Source organism: Tyto alba, unplaced genomic scaffold, assembly GCF_018691265.1.
Source record: "Tyto alba isolate M040663 unplaced genomic scaffold, T.alba_DEE_v4.0 Super-Scaffold_17, whole genome shotgun sequence".
Lineage (NCBI taxonomy): Eukaryota > Metazoa > Chordata > Aves > Strigiformes > Tytonidae > Tyto > Tyto alba.
Window position 1 is genome coordinate 7,133,864 of NW_024881279.1, and position 17,871 is coordinate 7,151,734.

General features: G+C 39.9%; 1 protein-coding gene across 3 annotated transcripts in view; it reads left to right on the top strand.

Annotated features, from left to right (window-relative positions):
• Positions 1 to 698: 698 nt before the first annotated feature.
• Positions 699 to 17,871, top strand: part of CNOT6 (CCR4-NOT transcription complex subunit 6) — a 32,597-nt gene continuing 15,424 nt past the window's right edge. For 2 of the 3 annotated variants that reach the window (XM_033006152.2, XM_033006153.2), the window contains exons 1-3: positions 699 to 879; positions 14,683 to 14,796; positions 17,357 to 17,543. In XM_033006152.2, coding sequence (XP_032862043.1) covers positions 14,685 to 14,796; positions 17,357 to 17,543 — 299 coding nt within the window. In that variant the 5' untranslated portion in view covers positions 699 to 879; positions 14,683 to 14,684. Of the gene's footprint in view, positions 880 to 1,884; positions 2,035 to 14,682; positions 14,797 to 17,356; positions 17,544 to 17,871 lie in introns of those variants that run through there. The other variant, XM_042790188.1, reaches the window with a different exon arrangement.

The following is a 17,871-nucleotide window of genomic DNA, read 5'->3' on the forward strand; positions in this document are numbered from 1 at the left end:
TTCGAGGGAGAAAACAACCTGAGCCGTAGCCTGAGTTTCACAAAGATGCTGATGGCAATTCTGGTGGCCATTTCATGGTAAACACTGTTTGTGCAAGTGTCATAGCAAAGGGTCTGGGGCGCTATTTTGCTGTTAAAGACACAAACATATAAAAGATAATCCTCTTTCCTAAAAAGCATTCAGCACACCATCCACATTTTTCCTAAGCAAGTCCACTGCAAGTTTGAGCTCCTGATCCGGACTTCTGCAGGAGAATTTAAAGTTCTTTTTCAAACAAGTGACTATTTTAATCAGGCTGCCAGAGCTGCTGCTAGAAACCGTTTCCCCGCGATACACCATTTATATCGGTTTCGTGGTTTACGATCCAGCTGACGCGTTACTTTCCCACACTTTTCTGCCCCCCCCCTTCCCTCCTCTCCCACGTCCCCCCGATTCCTACGGTGGTACCCCAAAACACCCCGCCAAACGCCTTCCCCCGCCTTTTATCACCCCCACGGCCCCTCTACCCCTTCCCCAACTCCACCGCAGCCCCCTCTATCCCCACACCTGCGCTCGCCCCTCAGCTCGCCCCAACCTCTTGTCCCCCCCCTCCCCACGTTCGCCCCTCCGCGACCGCGGAGCCTGCGCGGAGTGCGGGCGGCCCGGGCAGGCGGGGCGGAGGGAGAGGAGGAGGAGGAGGAGGGAGGGGGAGGAGGAGAAGGGCCGGCCCGCCCGCAGCCGCCGCCGCCGCCAGCGCCGCCATGATGCTTGTTTGCTTTCAATGAGTGTGAGGAGGAGGCGGGGGGGAGCTGCTCTCCCGTCCGGCCCGCGGCAGGAAACAAAGAGCCAGGCAGGCGGCGGAGCGAGGGCGGCGGGGGGACGGGGATGCTGCAGCCACAGGTAGGGGCGGCCCTTCGCCTGGAGGGGGGGCAGTACTCCGCGGGGGGGGTACTGATTGGGAGGGGGGTGGGGGGAAGAACCTCCCTCAGAGTTTGGCGAAGGGGGGGGCCTCCCCCCCCCACCCCCGTGGGGTGTCATGGGGGGGGGGGGGGGGGGCGAGGCCTTTCTGGGTGTGAGGGGGGCTTGCGGGGGGGAAGCGCTGGGCCCTGCGCGGTGCGTGCTGCGGGGACACGGCCAGGGGAAGCTGGGCGCCGCGGGGAAGCGGGTGGGAAATGGCCGGTAGCGAGGCGGGGGAAGAGGAGGGGGGGGGGGGCTGCGCCGCCGGGAGCCTGCCCCGGCCGGAGGCCAAACACCCCCCCCGGCGTGAGGGGGGAGCCGGGCCGGGCGGCGCCTCGCGGGGCTTATTTACATCGGGAAGGCAATTAAGAGAAATTAGCATAATGGCATCTGGAAGCCTGAAGTTTTTTTTGTTGTTGTTGTTTGTTGTTGTTTTTTCCTCACTGTGCAATGGGGTTTAAAATAATTAAACAAAGGCAGAGGGAAATGACATCAATCTGGTAATTGCTCGTCCACCCTCGGCGCACGGCTTTTTCCCCCCCCGCGTCTCTGCCTCCCCGGAGGCCGATGCGCCTCCCGGAGAGCGCGCCGAGGAGCGGTGGCGCTGCTTGACAGCGGAGCGGCCTCTCCCGCTCCGGAGGGAGCCGCCCGCCCCGCCGGCAGCGGGAGCCGAGGCCTGGCTGGCGCCGGGGCCCGGAGCGGCCCTTGCTCGTTCCGGCGGAGGGAAACGGCGAGGCAGGCGCGGGGAGTGATTGCCAGCCGCGGCGGCCAATGGGAGAGCGCGGGAGGCGGGCCGGGCGCTGGCACGTGAGGCCGCGGGACAGGCGCATGTAGGGATAAACAGAGGGGAATTGGGGCGGGGGGGGGGGGGGGGCGGGCCCGCGGGGCAATTAGTCTTTAATTGAGCTAATTAGGGAGGTGTGTGTGGGGGTTTATCGTTCTTGCTTGACTCTGGGGTAGGTGTGTAGGGTCTGAGCACCCGAATTGGGTGCAGAACTCCTGTGCTCCATCATCTGCCATCGCGCCTACAGGACAGCTCTTCTCGTTTAGAGTTTTGTTGAGAATTCTAAGCCTGGGATCAGTCAAGGCTTTAGAAAAGTATGTATCTGTACATCTGTTTTTATCTTGCTAAACGTATTTATTGTGAATGCGTATTCTATGGACAGTTTTTCCGCAAACATCAGAAATTCATACACAACCTACTTTACTTTGTGTAATATAAGAAATATATTCAGAACAAATATGGTGCAACAGAATGTTGTGGTGGGTTTTTGTGGTTTTTTTGTTTGTTTGTTTTTTTTTAGTACTGATACTTGTATTTCTATAAATGCATAGAAAATTATTACTGAAAATGTAACATCACAGACAGGTATTTACTTTGTAGCTAGAGTTGTAGATCTTCTGGTTTTTCATTTGACTTCTGGGGCTTATTTTCTTAATCTAGATTTCTCCACAGTGTGTAACTAATTCAAAATTCAAGGGATTAAGAAATACCTGCGGTATTTGTCTGGCTTAAATACAAAGATGTGCAAGTGTTGACTGGTAATTGTATTGTATCTTGCATTTTTTTTTCATTCTAGAGCAGGTCTCGTAATTGGGAATTTATCAGCATTTCCACTGGGGTAATTTTACAGGATAATCCGCCCTCTGTTCTTCCTGCTGGTTCATCTGGACTCTGTGGAGTTTGCTGTTAGCAGTGAAGTCTTCTGTGGGGGTTTATTCATGCTATTACTGAAATGGAGCCGTTCGCATTTGGATTAACTCTTTGTTCACTTTCACCTGAATTGCTTGGATCAGTCCATTTATAAAAAGGATACTACCATCCATCTCTTTTCTGTTTACATTTTGAAGTTGAACTCTGACTACAGTCTTGATGTGTTCAGGCTGTTTAGTTTACTTAAATTTTAGAGGAAGAACTGAAATAGAAAAATAGATGAGACTGTAATACTACATGGGTAGGAAAATACTGATGTTTTATGTATGAAGACTTGAAAACATGTTACAAAGGGTCACAAATGGAATGAGCATGGTATGGTACCTTTCAAGGTAAAAATCATTAAGATCAGGCTGTAGTAGATATTAGAAAGACATTCTTCTAAGCAAGGGGGATGTTAATGATGGAAACCACTGTCTTTAAAATGGGGTCCGATGCTCCCAAGTTTAAGCAAACTAAAAATTCTTTCCCAACAGAAGAACAAAAGCATCTACTTTTAAAAGCATGGCAGTGTAAATAAAAACGGTCCGGCTAATCTCTCCCCAAAAAGCTAAGGATTTCTGTTTGTAGTGTAGTGTGTCATCTTGTTTGGGTTACCACCGTGCCTAGGAGTCCGGGTGGTGAAGCAGAATTCCTCCTTCCACTCGTGCAACACCTGCTAAAACAGGCAGTCCCTGCTGCAGAGGCCCTGGTTCTGTTTGCTAACAGACTGTTGAGTTTTAAATTATTTACTGTTCTTGTCCCATAATTTTAGCTGTACATGTGTATATGCGCATTCTGTACCATTACATCCCTGGCTCAAATGGTGCCACATTAAGCAAAGATTATACACAGGCGGTATCTTTATGAATGAAGATGCCTTTCAGTCTTCAGAATTGAAAGAATATACAAGAATTGTCACTTATTTCCACAAGGATTTTTTTTGATAGGAGAAATATATAGTATTCAGAGGTTACAGTTGTGTATGATGAGCTTGAAAAAACTACCACTGACCTTAAAATCCCACAAGAATAAGCTGAACAGACCCTAATTCTAGATTTTATTCCTAGTTGCATGAGACAGAGGTTCACCCTTGCCCTGTTGCCTACAATGCGCCTGAGTTTTTTTAAATCCCTATATTGAGATTTTACACTACTTTGTTTCAAAATACTGAGATTACCGAATCCAGTCTAAATTTAGACTTCTTCATGGTGTAATTTTGAAAGCTTTATACATAAATTGATCAAACTGAGTCACTGCAGGGTTTCATCTGTTTTGTATCCTTAGTGTTGGTGGTTCACAATTGGAAATGTGATTGATGTACAATATCCTGCAGGATTATTAGCATTGTATTAAGTGATATAATTTATGTTCCTACATAGAAATTGGGTTGTAGAAGTCCACTGAACAGGGGAGCTTGGCATAAGTTTGGGGATCTGCACTCAGAATTTCTACATTGAGTGATTTCTGCAGTTGAAGACTTAAAAGAGTTTACAAATGCTTAGGCAGGTCCCATAGAAAAAGCTGTTTAAGTACTTAACGCGTGCTTTTGAGCTACTAATTACACTTCAAGATGGTGCTTATTAAAAAAAAAAATTGGCAACAACTCAGTTTTTTCTTTTGTAAGTCTGCAACATGAATCCTTTTGTTAATGCCTCAGAGGGCTTTTTTTAAGTGAAGGAATCAAGGAGGAACTAGGAGCAGAAAATGTATACATAGCTGTTTACTTTAGAACTAAAATACTTGCTGTTGGTATTCAGATTTATGCCACAATGGAGTTCTCCGTGAAGAGATTGAATATTTTTTTTTTAAATTATTATTATTATTATTTTGTTGGACTGGGAAAGCTGTTAGATACGTTATAGAGGCTACCATCTAGATTTTGTGATCAAGCCTGGATATTTTGATGTCTCTTGTGTGTCTTAGTTCATGTTCCTGATATGCAACCTTTATTCTGCGAGTGAAGTGGCTTCCTACCTTAAGACCATCCTAAAGTTCTTATGCTATTTTATAATAACAGTATCTCCAAGGCCTCCCTCAGCTCTTTGAGTTTTCCCCCATTCCTTAGCAAGGTAGCAGTTTCAGTCTGAAAATTGCATGTTTCTAGAACATGCTGAAGCAATCCAAGTGGTAGCTCATGTCATTTAGGTACAGCATCTTGCCATAGTGAGGAGATTGTGAAGTATACCCTAATTTAGTATACTGCATATTACAATTAATCTGTGCAGCTTTAGTGTTTGAGCTATTTTGGAGTATATTGATGAGTGAGGCATGGATCCTGCAAGTTGATCTGACTTAAATGGTGCTCCACAAAAGTGTATCTCTGCATAGATCAGTGTATCAGTTTGCAGAGTTGAGGATCAGAAAAAAACTTTAAGGACTGGCTGTGCTTCAGAGACGTATCCTTTTATGTGCTTTTTGGAACAAAAACCACACTGGATCAACACCGACAAAGACAGAAAGGCTTGAAACTAGACTAAAACAGCTAGGTTTGAGCATGCACTGTCTGAAGTGTATCACCTGTCAGAATAAGGAGATGGCATTGTAGTGGCTAAATAATAAAATGTATTAAGATGTTTTATGCCAAGCTCTGACCATTAACACTTTTTAATATTCTTTTAAAGAAGTTTTAACAGATGTCCACCCAATGGAAGAGCTTTGCTTAAAAAGCAAAGGTCCTGTGGACTAAGAGGAGTTTCAGTGCTACCTTAAACACAATTCCTCTGTAAATAGAGTACTTTCAGGAACAAGTGATCTGTGTGAAGAATAATTAAAACTAAGAAGAAATCCTTGCTATACTGAGGAACATCATGAGAGATCCATCTCTGGAGATATGAGAATTGATTGTATAGTAGTTGTCAGTCATGGCATAGATAACTTCTGTGTAGGGAGCAATGGGCTAGATCACCCCATGGTTTCTTCTGGTACAGTATGTCAGGGCTTTTCTCCAGTGGCAGAACTTGGAAATCTGCTACTTTGGTTGCTCATTAACTACACAGAATCTATGTCAATACAACTGTTGTTAGAGTAATGCTGAAAACCAACCAGTGATGTGGCTGGAGTGGTGATACTTTTTTTTTTTTTTTTTCTAAAAAAGACCAAAAAAACCCTACCAAAAAACCCCCCCCAAAACCAACCAAACCAAACAATAAACCCCACTTTCTTAGCTGTGTATCATTGGTGGTTTTCAGCATTATATCACAAACAGCTGCATCAACACAATGGAGAGAGGTGATAAAGTGGAACATAGGGACAAGAAAGAAATCTCAATTTGGCTTTGCTGCGCAAGAGCATGGTTGTGGAACAACATTCTCAGGCTTGCTTGTTTAATTTGAAGTAAAAACAATCTATGAATAGTCTGGTTGCTTCTATCAGGATGTGGCTGTATGGCTAGAGCATGAACGGGTTCTGTTACATCCTGAACTTCAGTTAGTTTAGCAGCTCTAATATTAACAAGAATTTAAATATCTAGAGAGATTGTTTTTTAGGAAGGCAAAGATTTATTTTTTAATTTAGATACTGACACCTCTTGTCAAGCTCTTGTTCTGATTTGTAGCAGGAATACTGAAAATGAGTTCATGTTCAAACTTAATTTAAAATAGCTAGGTTCTCTCTTACTCCTAAGTTCTATTGCAAGGCTAAGAGAATAATGTTTTGTGCTGTGACTTCATGTTTTCACCCACAAAACAACAGAAATGTGGTAAGTGTTCTGCAGACGCATAAAGGAAAATGTGGTAAGGAACGTTGTGGTATACATGTCAATATTTAGAATAGCTGCTGAGTTGGACCAAGATAAGAAATTCTTCAGTACTCTAAACAAGAATTAATGTTCCATGTAGCATTAAGAATCATAACTAAATTGTCAGATACGATTGTCTGGATACAACCTGTGGAGTGAGAGTTGGTATTGTATTAACGTTTTTGAGTGTAAGATCATTTTCAGTAGCTTTCTGAAGATGTTTGTAGGTGAAGTTTTTAGGTCTTGGTCTTACTGCCTATCTGCATTTTTAAAACTCGAAGCTAACTATTTTATGACAGAACTCTTCCTTTTAAAGTTAATCTTCCAGGTTCCATCTTACTTGTACTGTATATAATTATGTAATGCAAGTAAGTTCTTCAAGTAATTAGTGAACTTGACTGATCTTTTAATGCATTGGCATTTCAGAACACACTAAAACAGAAAATGCAAAAATCTGAGTGTTGTATAGTGCTCATTAGCTAGCCAAAGTGTTTCTAGGGATACCAATTAAAGGTCAGCCTTTGCTTTGCAGTTTGGTTTTGTGTTGATGTTTGTTTTGTATACAGCAGCCTTTTACTATAGCCATAATTACATACAATTGCTGATAATTAAGAACTATTCTAATAATCTGAACTATGTCTGTGCTACACTGAGAACATTTGGACACAGTATTTCTAATCATCAGACATTGTGCAGGGTAAGGGGTGCGAATTTGAGTTCTTTATCATGAATCAGATAAAATAAATCTATCTTGTAGGTCTGTCTAGAAGATGGAACAGTCAAGGACCTCTGTGCTGAATTGTGCCTTTAGTATTCTGACCATTTTAGAGTTCTCTTTTGAACCCAAGCTGGTCTTTATAGCGACTGAACATAGAAGTGAAAATTGCTTTTTTGTGCGAGTGAAACTATGGTAAATAAATTTCTCATGCCTTCCAAGTTTTAGGGGATTACATCTATACCGTTAAAATACCAGGCTGCAAGTCGGTCATGAGATAGGAAATTGGAGTGGAGGGGTGGCAGGTTGGGCAGGAGAAGTAGAGGTTTGGAAAATGGCAGCCTCCCTATCCCTGCCACACACTTGTAACCAGCTAGTTTGCATTTCTATAAACAAAATAGTTAAGTAGGACAAAGAAACCTTAATTAAATTTGAAATATCTGCAGGACAAAACTTAATAATATGGTCATCTTAAAAATATGAATTGACTGATTTTTGGATGTAAAATTTAAAGCCTCATCTAGTCAGTGTTGTATAGCTCTCTAGTCTGATCAAATCTTTCTGATTTGAAAACAGTAAATCTATCCTTTGGCATTTATGGCCCAGTTGATCTGAACTGGGATGCTTTGCTTTTTTTAAGTTTCAGGAGGGTTATGTCTCATTTTAGTCAGCTTCAGCTAGATTAAGGGTTTTGCAGAACTTTTACAGCTTTATAGATTTTTTTTGAAAGAATATTAAACCATTTGTCAACTTCAGAGTTTTCTGTAGTAGAACTTACATATGCAAAATAAATAAGTCCTCTGGTTAGTCATATTCCAGATATACTCCCATGAACTAATGTGTATTGACTTAAACAGTATCTTGTATTTATTATTACAAAGTTGTAATGCATGTTCACATCCCACTGCATTATTTAAGTCTGAAAAAGAGGAAGGGTAACTTGTGGTTTTATATTGGCAGTCATGTAAAATTCTAGTTTTAGAAGTCCTCAAAATATGATGAAGAAGCATTACTTCCCTGATGAAGCCATTAAATCTTAATATGCTAACAGCCACTAAAATGTGATCCTACCAAGTGAAAAAGAGCACTTGGAATGAATCAACTGACTTTCTGTTGACTCAACAGCACTTTCATTTTTTTTTTTAATTTAGATTATTCCAGCATTAAGCTATAAATTGGGCTAAAGGGATCTTGATGCTTTCCTACACATTATAGTTGAGTTTCTTGGGGGTGGGGAGTCTTTCAGGAGACGTTTCTGGTGCTGCTCCCCTGTGCTGCTCTAGTTCTGCCTGGGCACACAGCTGTTACGTACCATGCCTCCCCACACAAGGTAAAAGGACATTTTTAATTCACAGCATGTATTCTGAAAAATGCAGGTGTTACCCTTTAGCTAATTTCCCAATTGGACTTTTCCTAGTCTTATTTTTTCAATACTATATACTTAAAAAAAAAAAAACAAACCAAACAAACAAAACTCGAACAGCCTTTTTTAAATAAAATGCCAAGAGTGTTTGCACTAATCAACAAGTAATAAGTGTTTACACAGTAGACTTGATATTTACCTAAAAGTAGCATGCTTGTAGGAAAAACAAAAATAATCTGTGTTTTCTCCCAACACTGATGTTTTTGTGTAAATTTCAGTAGAGCAATCTTACTGCTACAAAGTGTAAGGCTGTATTTCAGTATATAATCATGTCCTCAAATTTCTGTTTATTCAGCATCAAAATATTTGTTATTTTAGTTCTGATGTGCTTTAGTATGAATTCCCCTAATTTGAGGAATTTTTAATTATTTCATCTTTTTTTCTTTTAGGTGGTAGCTTACACCTGCATTTCTGAACTTTGGTTTATCTAATTGCACAGTTTTGCATTGTAGCAAAATATAACCAGAAGCTATATTTCATAGCAGGATGCAAGTATTCTTCCATATTGTGCTGTATACCTGCTAGTTGTTGGGAAATCCAAAACTGTAGTTGTGTGTTAATATTTTATTAAAAAAAAAAAAAAGTTCCAATTTAATATATTCTGAATAAGACATTGATAGAAGTAAGACTGACATGAAATTTAGGAAGCTTTGTAGGAACAGTATGAGGCATACAGAAAAAAACATCTAATTCTCTAGCTTATGTCTCAGAGGTAGGGGGAGGTGGCCCAAATAATTTTAAATAAGAGTTTAGCTGAAGCACATTAAACTTGCTTCTCGTGACACTTGAGGTTTATCTGGGGTGTGTTTGGTACTTGCTTGCTTCCTTTCCTCATTGTGGTATCTTGCCTACGAATATTTTTCCATAATTTTTCAGTATTAAGATCACTGTCTAGTTTGTTTCCCATGCATGGTATAGACTGAGGATAAATAGAGTTGTTGACTCAACTCTTCAAGTGTGTAAATTTTCTAGGAACTGACCTTTATCATAAGCCTGTTCAAGCTTCTGTTGCTTTTCTGTGAGAAGACAGATGTTGCACCTTGTCATCCCGGCCAGGGACAGTGCCTGTTTAGGCAGGGTTGTTGTTTCATTTGCCTGTACTAGAAGCTGCAGTGTGATTAAGTTCCCATAGAAATTTGTAACTTGCTGAGTAAAGTGCCACCAGTGACAAGAAGGTGAAAGCAGTAAGATCGATCCACTTTGGAAAAGCACTTGTTTAAAGAACGGGTGATGGGTCTTTCAGCAAATCTTGAGTTTTATGATAAACACTGAAGTACAACACTACGAGATGACCTTCAAGAAGTTTTTCCAAAGCAGAGTAGGTATCTTTTAGATGTATTTCTGTTCTACATTCCCTTTGAAGAGGGTCACTATTTAGAGTTTCAAGTAGTAATTTCTGTTCGTTCCAATAAAGCTCAACATTCAAGATTAACACTTTAAATACAGGTTAACATTTCTGATTAGCCTATACATTGGTAGAACTGCTACAGATGTAAGTTATCTAAAAAGCAGTGTACTTTGACTTCAGTTAGGATTTCAGACTTTGTTCAGTGTTACTATTTAACTAACGCATGGATGAGAGTAGTTGAAAGCAAGATTTTTGCTTCCTGCTATGCAAGAAAATATTTCGGGTAGGTGTGGCCACAAAGACAATTATGTTGTCCTGATTTCAGTCCATAAACAAGTGTGCTACAAATCCACACCTAGGCTCCCTCAAACTTTTTTTTTTTTTTTTTTTTGACTCCTTCCCCTTAGCTTTTAGCCAGTTTAATTCTCTTCACCAGCTCCTTTTGTTACCGGACAAAAGTTAGTGCTGATGCAAGAGTGAAGTGGAAATACACGGTCCTAGGGTGGAAGGAACTGCGGCAGGACCAGCTTAGTTCTGCTTCATGCACTGTAAAACCACAGTGCAAGTGGCTGGTGTGGAGAGGTGAGGAAGATCCTAAATTAACTCTGAATTCAAGAGGTATCAGTCAATTTAAGAAATACTTATATTTGTGGAGGAAGTCATTGGAACCCATTTTCAAATGAAATTTTGGATTGCATGAAAAAGAGGTTCATCGTTAAAGGCACAAGGTTACAAATGAATGGTCTGGGATGAGCTTCTAGTGTTAGGGTTTGGAGAAAGAAAGGGGAAAAAAAAAAGTCTCTCATATGTGCTATCATTTTCTTACCAAAATCTTTGAGCAACTTAATGGTTTGTAATTAATAGGAAGTACTGTAGATTGCTTTCTATCCTGCTACTTTTCAGCAATGCAAAAGTAATTTATTTGGCAAGTAATACTGTACTGCATCAGTAACTGGAAAATATACTTCAATTATCTTGTTATTTCTAGCTTTGTTAGATCTAGATTTTTATAGTTTATTCACTGTTTTTAATTAAAGTAGCAAGAAGTTTGAGTAACTCTGCACTTGATCAGGTGTGGTGCTACTTTGTTTACTTCCCCCTCCTGCTCTACATCAGTTTATTAGTGATAAGTAAGATATGTGTCAAGAAGTTTCAGAAGCAGAGTTATAATGCTTCAACATACTGATCTTGATGTATATCTTAAAGGTATTCGCGTATCTGTAAATGGGAGTTGTAGGTGCTGTTTAGTAAGTATTGAAATAATTATTTCAGAACAGTTGATTAGATCAGATAAAGTTGTGTCTGAACACTAACCCACACTGCTCTCACTTGTTCATTATTATCTACAAAGTTTTAGAATTCAGGCTTTCTTCACCTAATTTAAATTCTGATATGGAAGAAATTGATGTTTCTAGGGAAGTTTTGGCGGCAAACTTGATATATGCATTTGTAGTAAAGCTAATACTATAAAAGGTAGATGGTACTTGGCCTCCAGGAGTTGTCTAATATATTTAGTTTTGAAACTGAGTTAGTTTTATCCGTGGTATTATAGAAAGCATTTCAGGAGATTAAGAACTGTTGTAGTATTTTCTGTTGGTGGTTTTGTTGTTTGTTTTAAAACTTACTACTTACTGCTTACTCTCAAAAAAAAAACTGCTCACCTACCTATTTTGATCAAATCCTTCTCCACACCATCTTCCAATTTCATAAAATTGGCAGAAGGGAGGGACAGAAAAAAAAGTCACTGTCTTTCCTGCCCTGTCACTCAAAGCAGTTTCCCCAGACTATCATTCCTCCACTTTAGAGGTGTTATTTATTGGTAATTTACATAGTCATCTGGAGCATTAACTACCTCATAGTCCAGCTTCTACTTTGCACATGCCTGTAGCCTAGGAGACTTACCATTTCAAAAGTCTTGTCAGGCAGTGGTCTGAACTCTTCATGCTTCTGTAGCTAGCAGTATAGCTAAAACAGCTTGGCCTTCAGGCAACGTCTTCTTTTTAAGGCCACCAACTCCTCCTGACACCATACCCGTCATGGCACCGGTGCTGTGGCTGTAAGCGCTCCTCAGGAGTGGAGCACGCCACTCGCATGGCTGCTGGTAATCACCCTGTCTCTTGTCCAGGTTGGTTCTCTAAAACAACACCTAGCCTGGCTCTTCATCACCTGACTGCACTCATTGCTTTGATCCGGAGAGACAGGCAGCCCTGGGTACAGGTGCACCTCAACCTGGGAACATTTGGCTTTGTCTTCAGTACTCTGCTCCCGGATGAAGCCAGAGCCAGTGCTCCATCCTATTAGCCAACTCCGTCAGCTTTTCTTGTAACAGGTTGCCCTCCCTTGACTTTACAACCTTCAGTTTTTCCTTTCTTTTCTGATCCTCATCATCCTTGCCCAGCACCTTTCCCCAAAGGGGCTTGTCTACCTCTGCTTTCTCTTGCCCTGTCCTACTGCCTTTCTCTCAGTACCTTCCATGCAAACAAGGGCTTAAAACTCTGCACCGAAGACTCAAGATGTAATTCCATATGGCAGACCCTTTCCACTGTCGATCTTACTGGCCTCATTTACCTCCATTTGTTTGGGGTAAAGGATGTTAATTTGGTGTTGACCCAGGGTGGGAATGGGCAGCCACACTCCTCTTGAACTCTCAAGCTCTTCTTTTTTTTTCAACTATTTAAATAACAATTTTAATAACCTGGTGCAAGATAGTAAACTGTCATTTGCATTCAAACATATGTAAATATCCTCTTCATTAAATTTATATAGTCTGGGGTGTGTTCCCGGCATCCATGTCATATCTTTGTTTATAAAGATTTTCTCCTTTATGAACTAACTTGTTGTATGTGATAACCGCCTAATGTTCAGTGGTGCTTTCCACCATCTGTGTTGGTGCAGCTGAAAGTTACAGGTGGTGTAAGCTCTTTTGAAAATGACGGTCATGATATTTTAAAGCTGCAGTTACCAATGGCTTCAAGGTTGTTCAACACCATTTTATGGGTCTTATTAAAAATTGCTTTAATCTGAAAAAATTGTATCACTTAATCTGATATTTACCTCAGTTTTTACATTTAACTGTAGCAGCTCAGCAGGCTCTAAGTTTGGATTTGGGGAGGTGGAGAAAGGAGGAGAGACAGTGATTTGTAAAAGAAGCTGATTTTCTTGAGCTACTCCATGGTGTGAAGTTTTAAAATGCAATTCAAGGTATCGTGCTCATGTTTTATAATGTCCAGTGAAATACGACCCAAATATAGCCTTGCTGTGAGATCCTGATAAATCTTGAGCTCTACGTGATGGTTAAAGATGTGCTAACTCTTGGTGTGACAGTGTTCTTAGTGTTCTGGTGTGGCTGATGTCAGTGATGCTGTTGGTCATCAACAGTTCCTTCAGCCACAAGTCTCTCAAGCATTTGCTTTTTTTTTTTTTTGCTCCTGGTAATCCTAAACAGCAGGGAATTATCCACTGTGAAACGCAGCAGTGAGAAAGGGAAAACCATCAAGAGCAGGAACATTAACGAGAGGGAGAATAGTTCCAGGGATGGACCAGGAGTGCGGGGTCACCAGGATTCAGTGTTAAAACCTCAAATTCTTAAATCTGTAATTGTTTTAGCATGCATTAACAAAACCCACCGGAAAAGTATGTCATCCTCTTCTGGTAGAAAGGAGTGATATGCTGCTGGTACCAGCAAGGCTGTTAATTAGTGCGTGTGATTGAGTGTGCTCTGGGGAACATTCGTGTTTCTGTACTGAATGAGGTTTCTGTCTCTAGTATACCTGCTTCGTTTCTTGAAAAATTGGAACATATTTATTAGTTCAGGAAGCTGCAGGAAGAAAAAGCACCAAATGACTGAGGAAGGTAAATGTTTCCTGACAAACTGGAGCGTTCCTATGTGGCATTGGTCTTCGTGAATTATATATAATTATATAGAGCAATTTGAGAAGAGATGCTCTGGACATTATTTTGCTGTATATTATTGCACTAGTTGCATAGCTGTTGCAGGGAGCAGTTATGCTTTTACCTTTCCAAGGGTTATAATCCAGTTTTATCTCCTTTAATTAGCTTAGTTTGAAGAAGAAAGTGTTACACTTGGTGATTCCAGTACCCTGGGTACTCAAGTGCCTTCATTCTTTAAGGAGCTCCACCCAGCTGCTATTTATAATCTCATCCTTTTACCCACAATTCACTTTTTAAAGGGGAATTTCTTTTCACTGCAGATATCTGTTTTTTTACCAGTAGTGGGAGTGGGAAAGGGAAGGAGGAGTGTGAATTAGTAAAAGAGCTGTTGTATTAAAGTAAGCGTGTGGTGTCTAAAAGCTTTAGTTTATTTAAGATGCATAATTAGCTGAAAGTTTAGGGTTTTTTTCTGTCGTTTTTTTAACATGCAGAGTAACCACTTTCCAGTAAACTCAATAAACAGTTAATAAGTCTGGTTGATAGTCTAGGTTTAATTTATCTCTTTCATATAAATAATTTTGTAGCTTGGTGCTTGTGCCTGCAGTGGGATGGATTCATTTTGACAGACATGGTGCCAGACCCTTGAAAGGTGGCAGCATGCAATGTTTATGTTGATTTACAGGTTTTGTTAAATTATTCACTGGGGAATTAGGCTGTTGTCTGCCATTCTAAGAGCATCAGGAATCTGGGTTCTTCTATTTTATAGCAGTCTTTTGCACTCAGTGAAGTTTGTAAATGGGTACGGGTTATCTTTATCTGAAGTTTTGAAAAGTATTTGGAGTGACCATCCAACACAAAGTTTAACTGAAAGGGAAATTATCTTTTAAAGAATTCTCAGTATATAATATCTTAATTATTTGTCTTTTTATCTTGTCAGGAATGCCCAAGGAAAAGTACGATCCACCTGATCCACGGAGGATGTACACAATTATGTCCTCAGAGGAAGCAGCCAACGGAAAGAAATCACACTGGGCAGAGTTGGAAATAAGTGGTAAGAAACTGATGAATGGCCCTGAGTTATGAACTGACTGCAATTAAGACTACCCTGTGTAGTATGGGCTTGAACAAGAAGTCTTGAGTGAAGTTGCTTACCTTGGAGTGAGCCAGCACACCAGCATAGCAGCTGCCAGCCTCTGGGTGTGTTGAGGGAAGAGGCTGGGTTGGGATAATGTAGGGAGCTGTAGGAGAGGTAAGTTGAGGCAGGTGGAGAATCCTAACACATAGGAAAGTTGGGAAGATGAGGATTTGCATGTGAGCTCTTTGTGTTTTAAGAGGATGGGATGGATGAGGGTGTGGATTTAAGATCTGATTTGTCAAAGAGAAGAGGATGAAGTGGGGGAAGATACATAGACATATGCTGTTTCTTTAAGTAACGTAACAACAGTATTGTCTTGGTCCATGACAGTGTAGTTTCTATTGAACAAGTAGTTTTCAGTTTAAAAGCATTTGTAAATATTTTCTCTGTTCTCAAGATTAAAAAAAAGAAAAAATAATGAAAAAGATTCTCCAAGAACTGTGCTAGCCTTGAGATACTGTTTGACTTTTGGATCTTTTACTGAAAGTAAGATAATGCTCAGAATTCATAAACATTAATTCCAGCTGGTGTGGGATACCAGTCTCTCTTGATTTGTAGAGTAAATTCTGATTCTGCTACATAAAGTGTGTTTACAAGGAAATTTGAGCAAATATTTTAAGTATTTTAAAATTATTTTGTGGTGTTATAAATTTTGCTTAAACATGGAGGTTCTTTAAGAGACTGCAAAAGTTGCGTGTGGTATTTCTAAATGAGTGTCCAATAGTGAAATTTATGGAAGGAAGAATACAAATAGAGTTCTTTGAATTGTGAAGAGACTTTCCATTCAGATCTTTGAATCTGTGTCTTCCAAGTGCCATGTGCTTTAACATGTGAATAGCATTCTTTTCTTGAAGGTTACAGGTGCAAGAACCTAGTTAAATGCTGCTTCAGGAATCAGTATTATATATCAGCATTAGGCTTGGATATCTATTTGGACATCTGCTGCCTCTGTATAGGAAATGCATTAAGTGATGGCTCTTTCCCTTCATGCCCAGTAATCTCACTATAGGCTGATTCCAGCCAAAAGAGGCAGTGATAGTGAAGGGGATGGATCAGTGATGTTGATTGGAAATCCTTTCAGCTACGAGGGTTTCTTTGATTAGTCACCTGTTTGCATTGCAGGGGGAAGAGGTGTTAATTCAGTTTTTAAAATGCAAAGAACTACTGATTTGTACGTTTTAAATACAACCTTTCAAAAGTTTTATTTAATGAGTGTTACGGTAGCATGAATACTTTAAGAACTGTATGCATTTGCCTTGCAAAACAAAATGTGATGATGTTTTTGTTTTATTAACGTTCACACTGTCTTTTCCATGCTAAATACTTGGTCTCCAATACAGAAAGCCACAAATGTTTTAACTGCTCTCATTTAAATCACTGAGTTTTTTCACTGCAGGCTTTTTTATGCCATTCACTTTCTTATAGCTCATTGGCAATGACACCTGTATTAAACTTTTTGTTACCAGGGGTTGGGTCCCAGATACACATGTATCAGTGTAGCTTTTAGCTTTCCCCTGGTACTAAATATGACTTTTTTTATTTTGAAGAAAATAATTTAAGGAAAGGAATTATAAAGTGTGTATGTTGGTATAATATGAACCAGACCATTCTTAGTATCGGTGAATCGTGGTGGAGTTTTTAAAGGCTGTTGCAAGTAACATTTTGCTTAGGACAAACTTATGTTGGTACTGTTCTTCTAATGCTTTTGGTATAGTGAGATGACTTCTGTAAATGAAAAAGGATCCAGCCCTGGCGGGGAAGAAAAAGCTTGGAGAGAATAAATGTTTTGAGACCTTTGATATCTCACATTCCTTGCATATGGCAATGTAAAAATCTTGATTCTGTCACACAAATCCATGTTTCCACCCTTCAGTTTATACAAAAATTGTACCCTTTTTTTAAATATCTGGCAATGGTTTATGCAGCTTTTAGTTGAATGCCAGATGGAAATCCATGTTCTCAACTAAGCATCTTAGTCACCCTAAATATAGTGCTTCTATCTGTTCTTGGCTGGATTAATGCCACAGAATAAAGATTTTTGGTTTGGAAGTTGTGCAGAAACAAGGGGCAAACTGAAGAAGCATCTTTCATCTCAAACATTAAACTATATTTGAAAAAAATCTGTTCCTTACACCTCTGTTAATTATTGAATTAATGGTCAGTAAATATGTCTTGTTTTGTATGGAACTTGAGAAGAATGCTTAAACTTTCAGTATGGATTGGAAAAAACAATTTAAGTATCCTTGGCAACACCTTACATTCTCTTATGCATTGCTGAATTTTTTTGATCTATAGAATTCGTGATTAATGGATTTTTTCATTGAATAAAATAATAATAAAAAACATAGTAAAAACCCAAACAACACACCACCACACAACCCCCAAAACCCTTCCCTACATACTTACAAAATGTGTACTTACTGCCAAACCTGTATGTTTTAAATGTTCTCTTTTCTTTTGTACCTTCCTTCTGCAGGGAAAGTGAGAAGCTTAAGTTCATCATTGTGGACACTGACCCATTTGACAGCTTTGCATCTCAGTGACAATTCCTTATCCCGTATTCCTTCAGACATTGCCAAGCTTCACAATCTGGTATATCTGGACCTGTCCTCTAATAAAATACGCAGTTTACCAGCAGAGCTCGGAAACATGGTGTCACTCAGGTATGTAAATTTTAACAGGAGTTAAAATTATTCTCTTACTATCTTTGTAGTACGACTTGAAATTTCAGCATAATTTTTATATTCTAGTAAGCATAAGTAAATTCCCCCTTCTTCACTTCTTTTTATGTGTCACCCTGAATACTTGATATGGTCTGTGCAGCTATAGCAATGCTGGCTTTTCTGTGATCTGTTCCGATGTATGACAGTACAGAATGAGCTTCAGAAGTGCTCAGTATGATAGCAATCACCCATTTTACATTTTTTCAAGTCAGGTTTTCCCTCTTACTCATCTCTTTCCAGACTTTTTTTACAAATCTTTGTGGTGTTT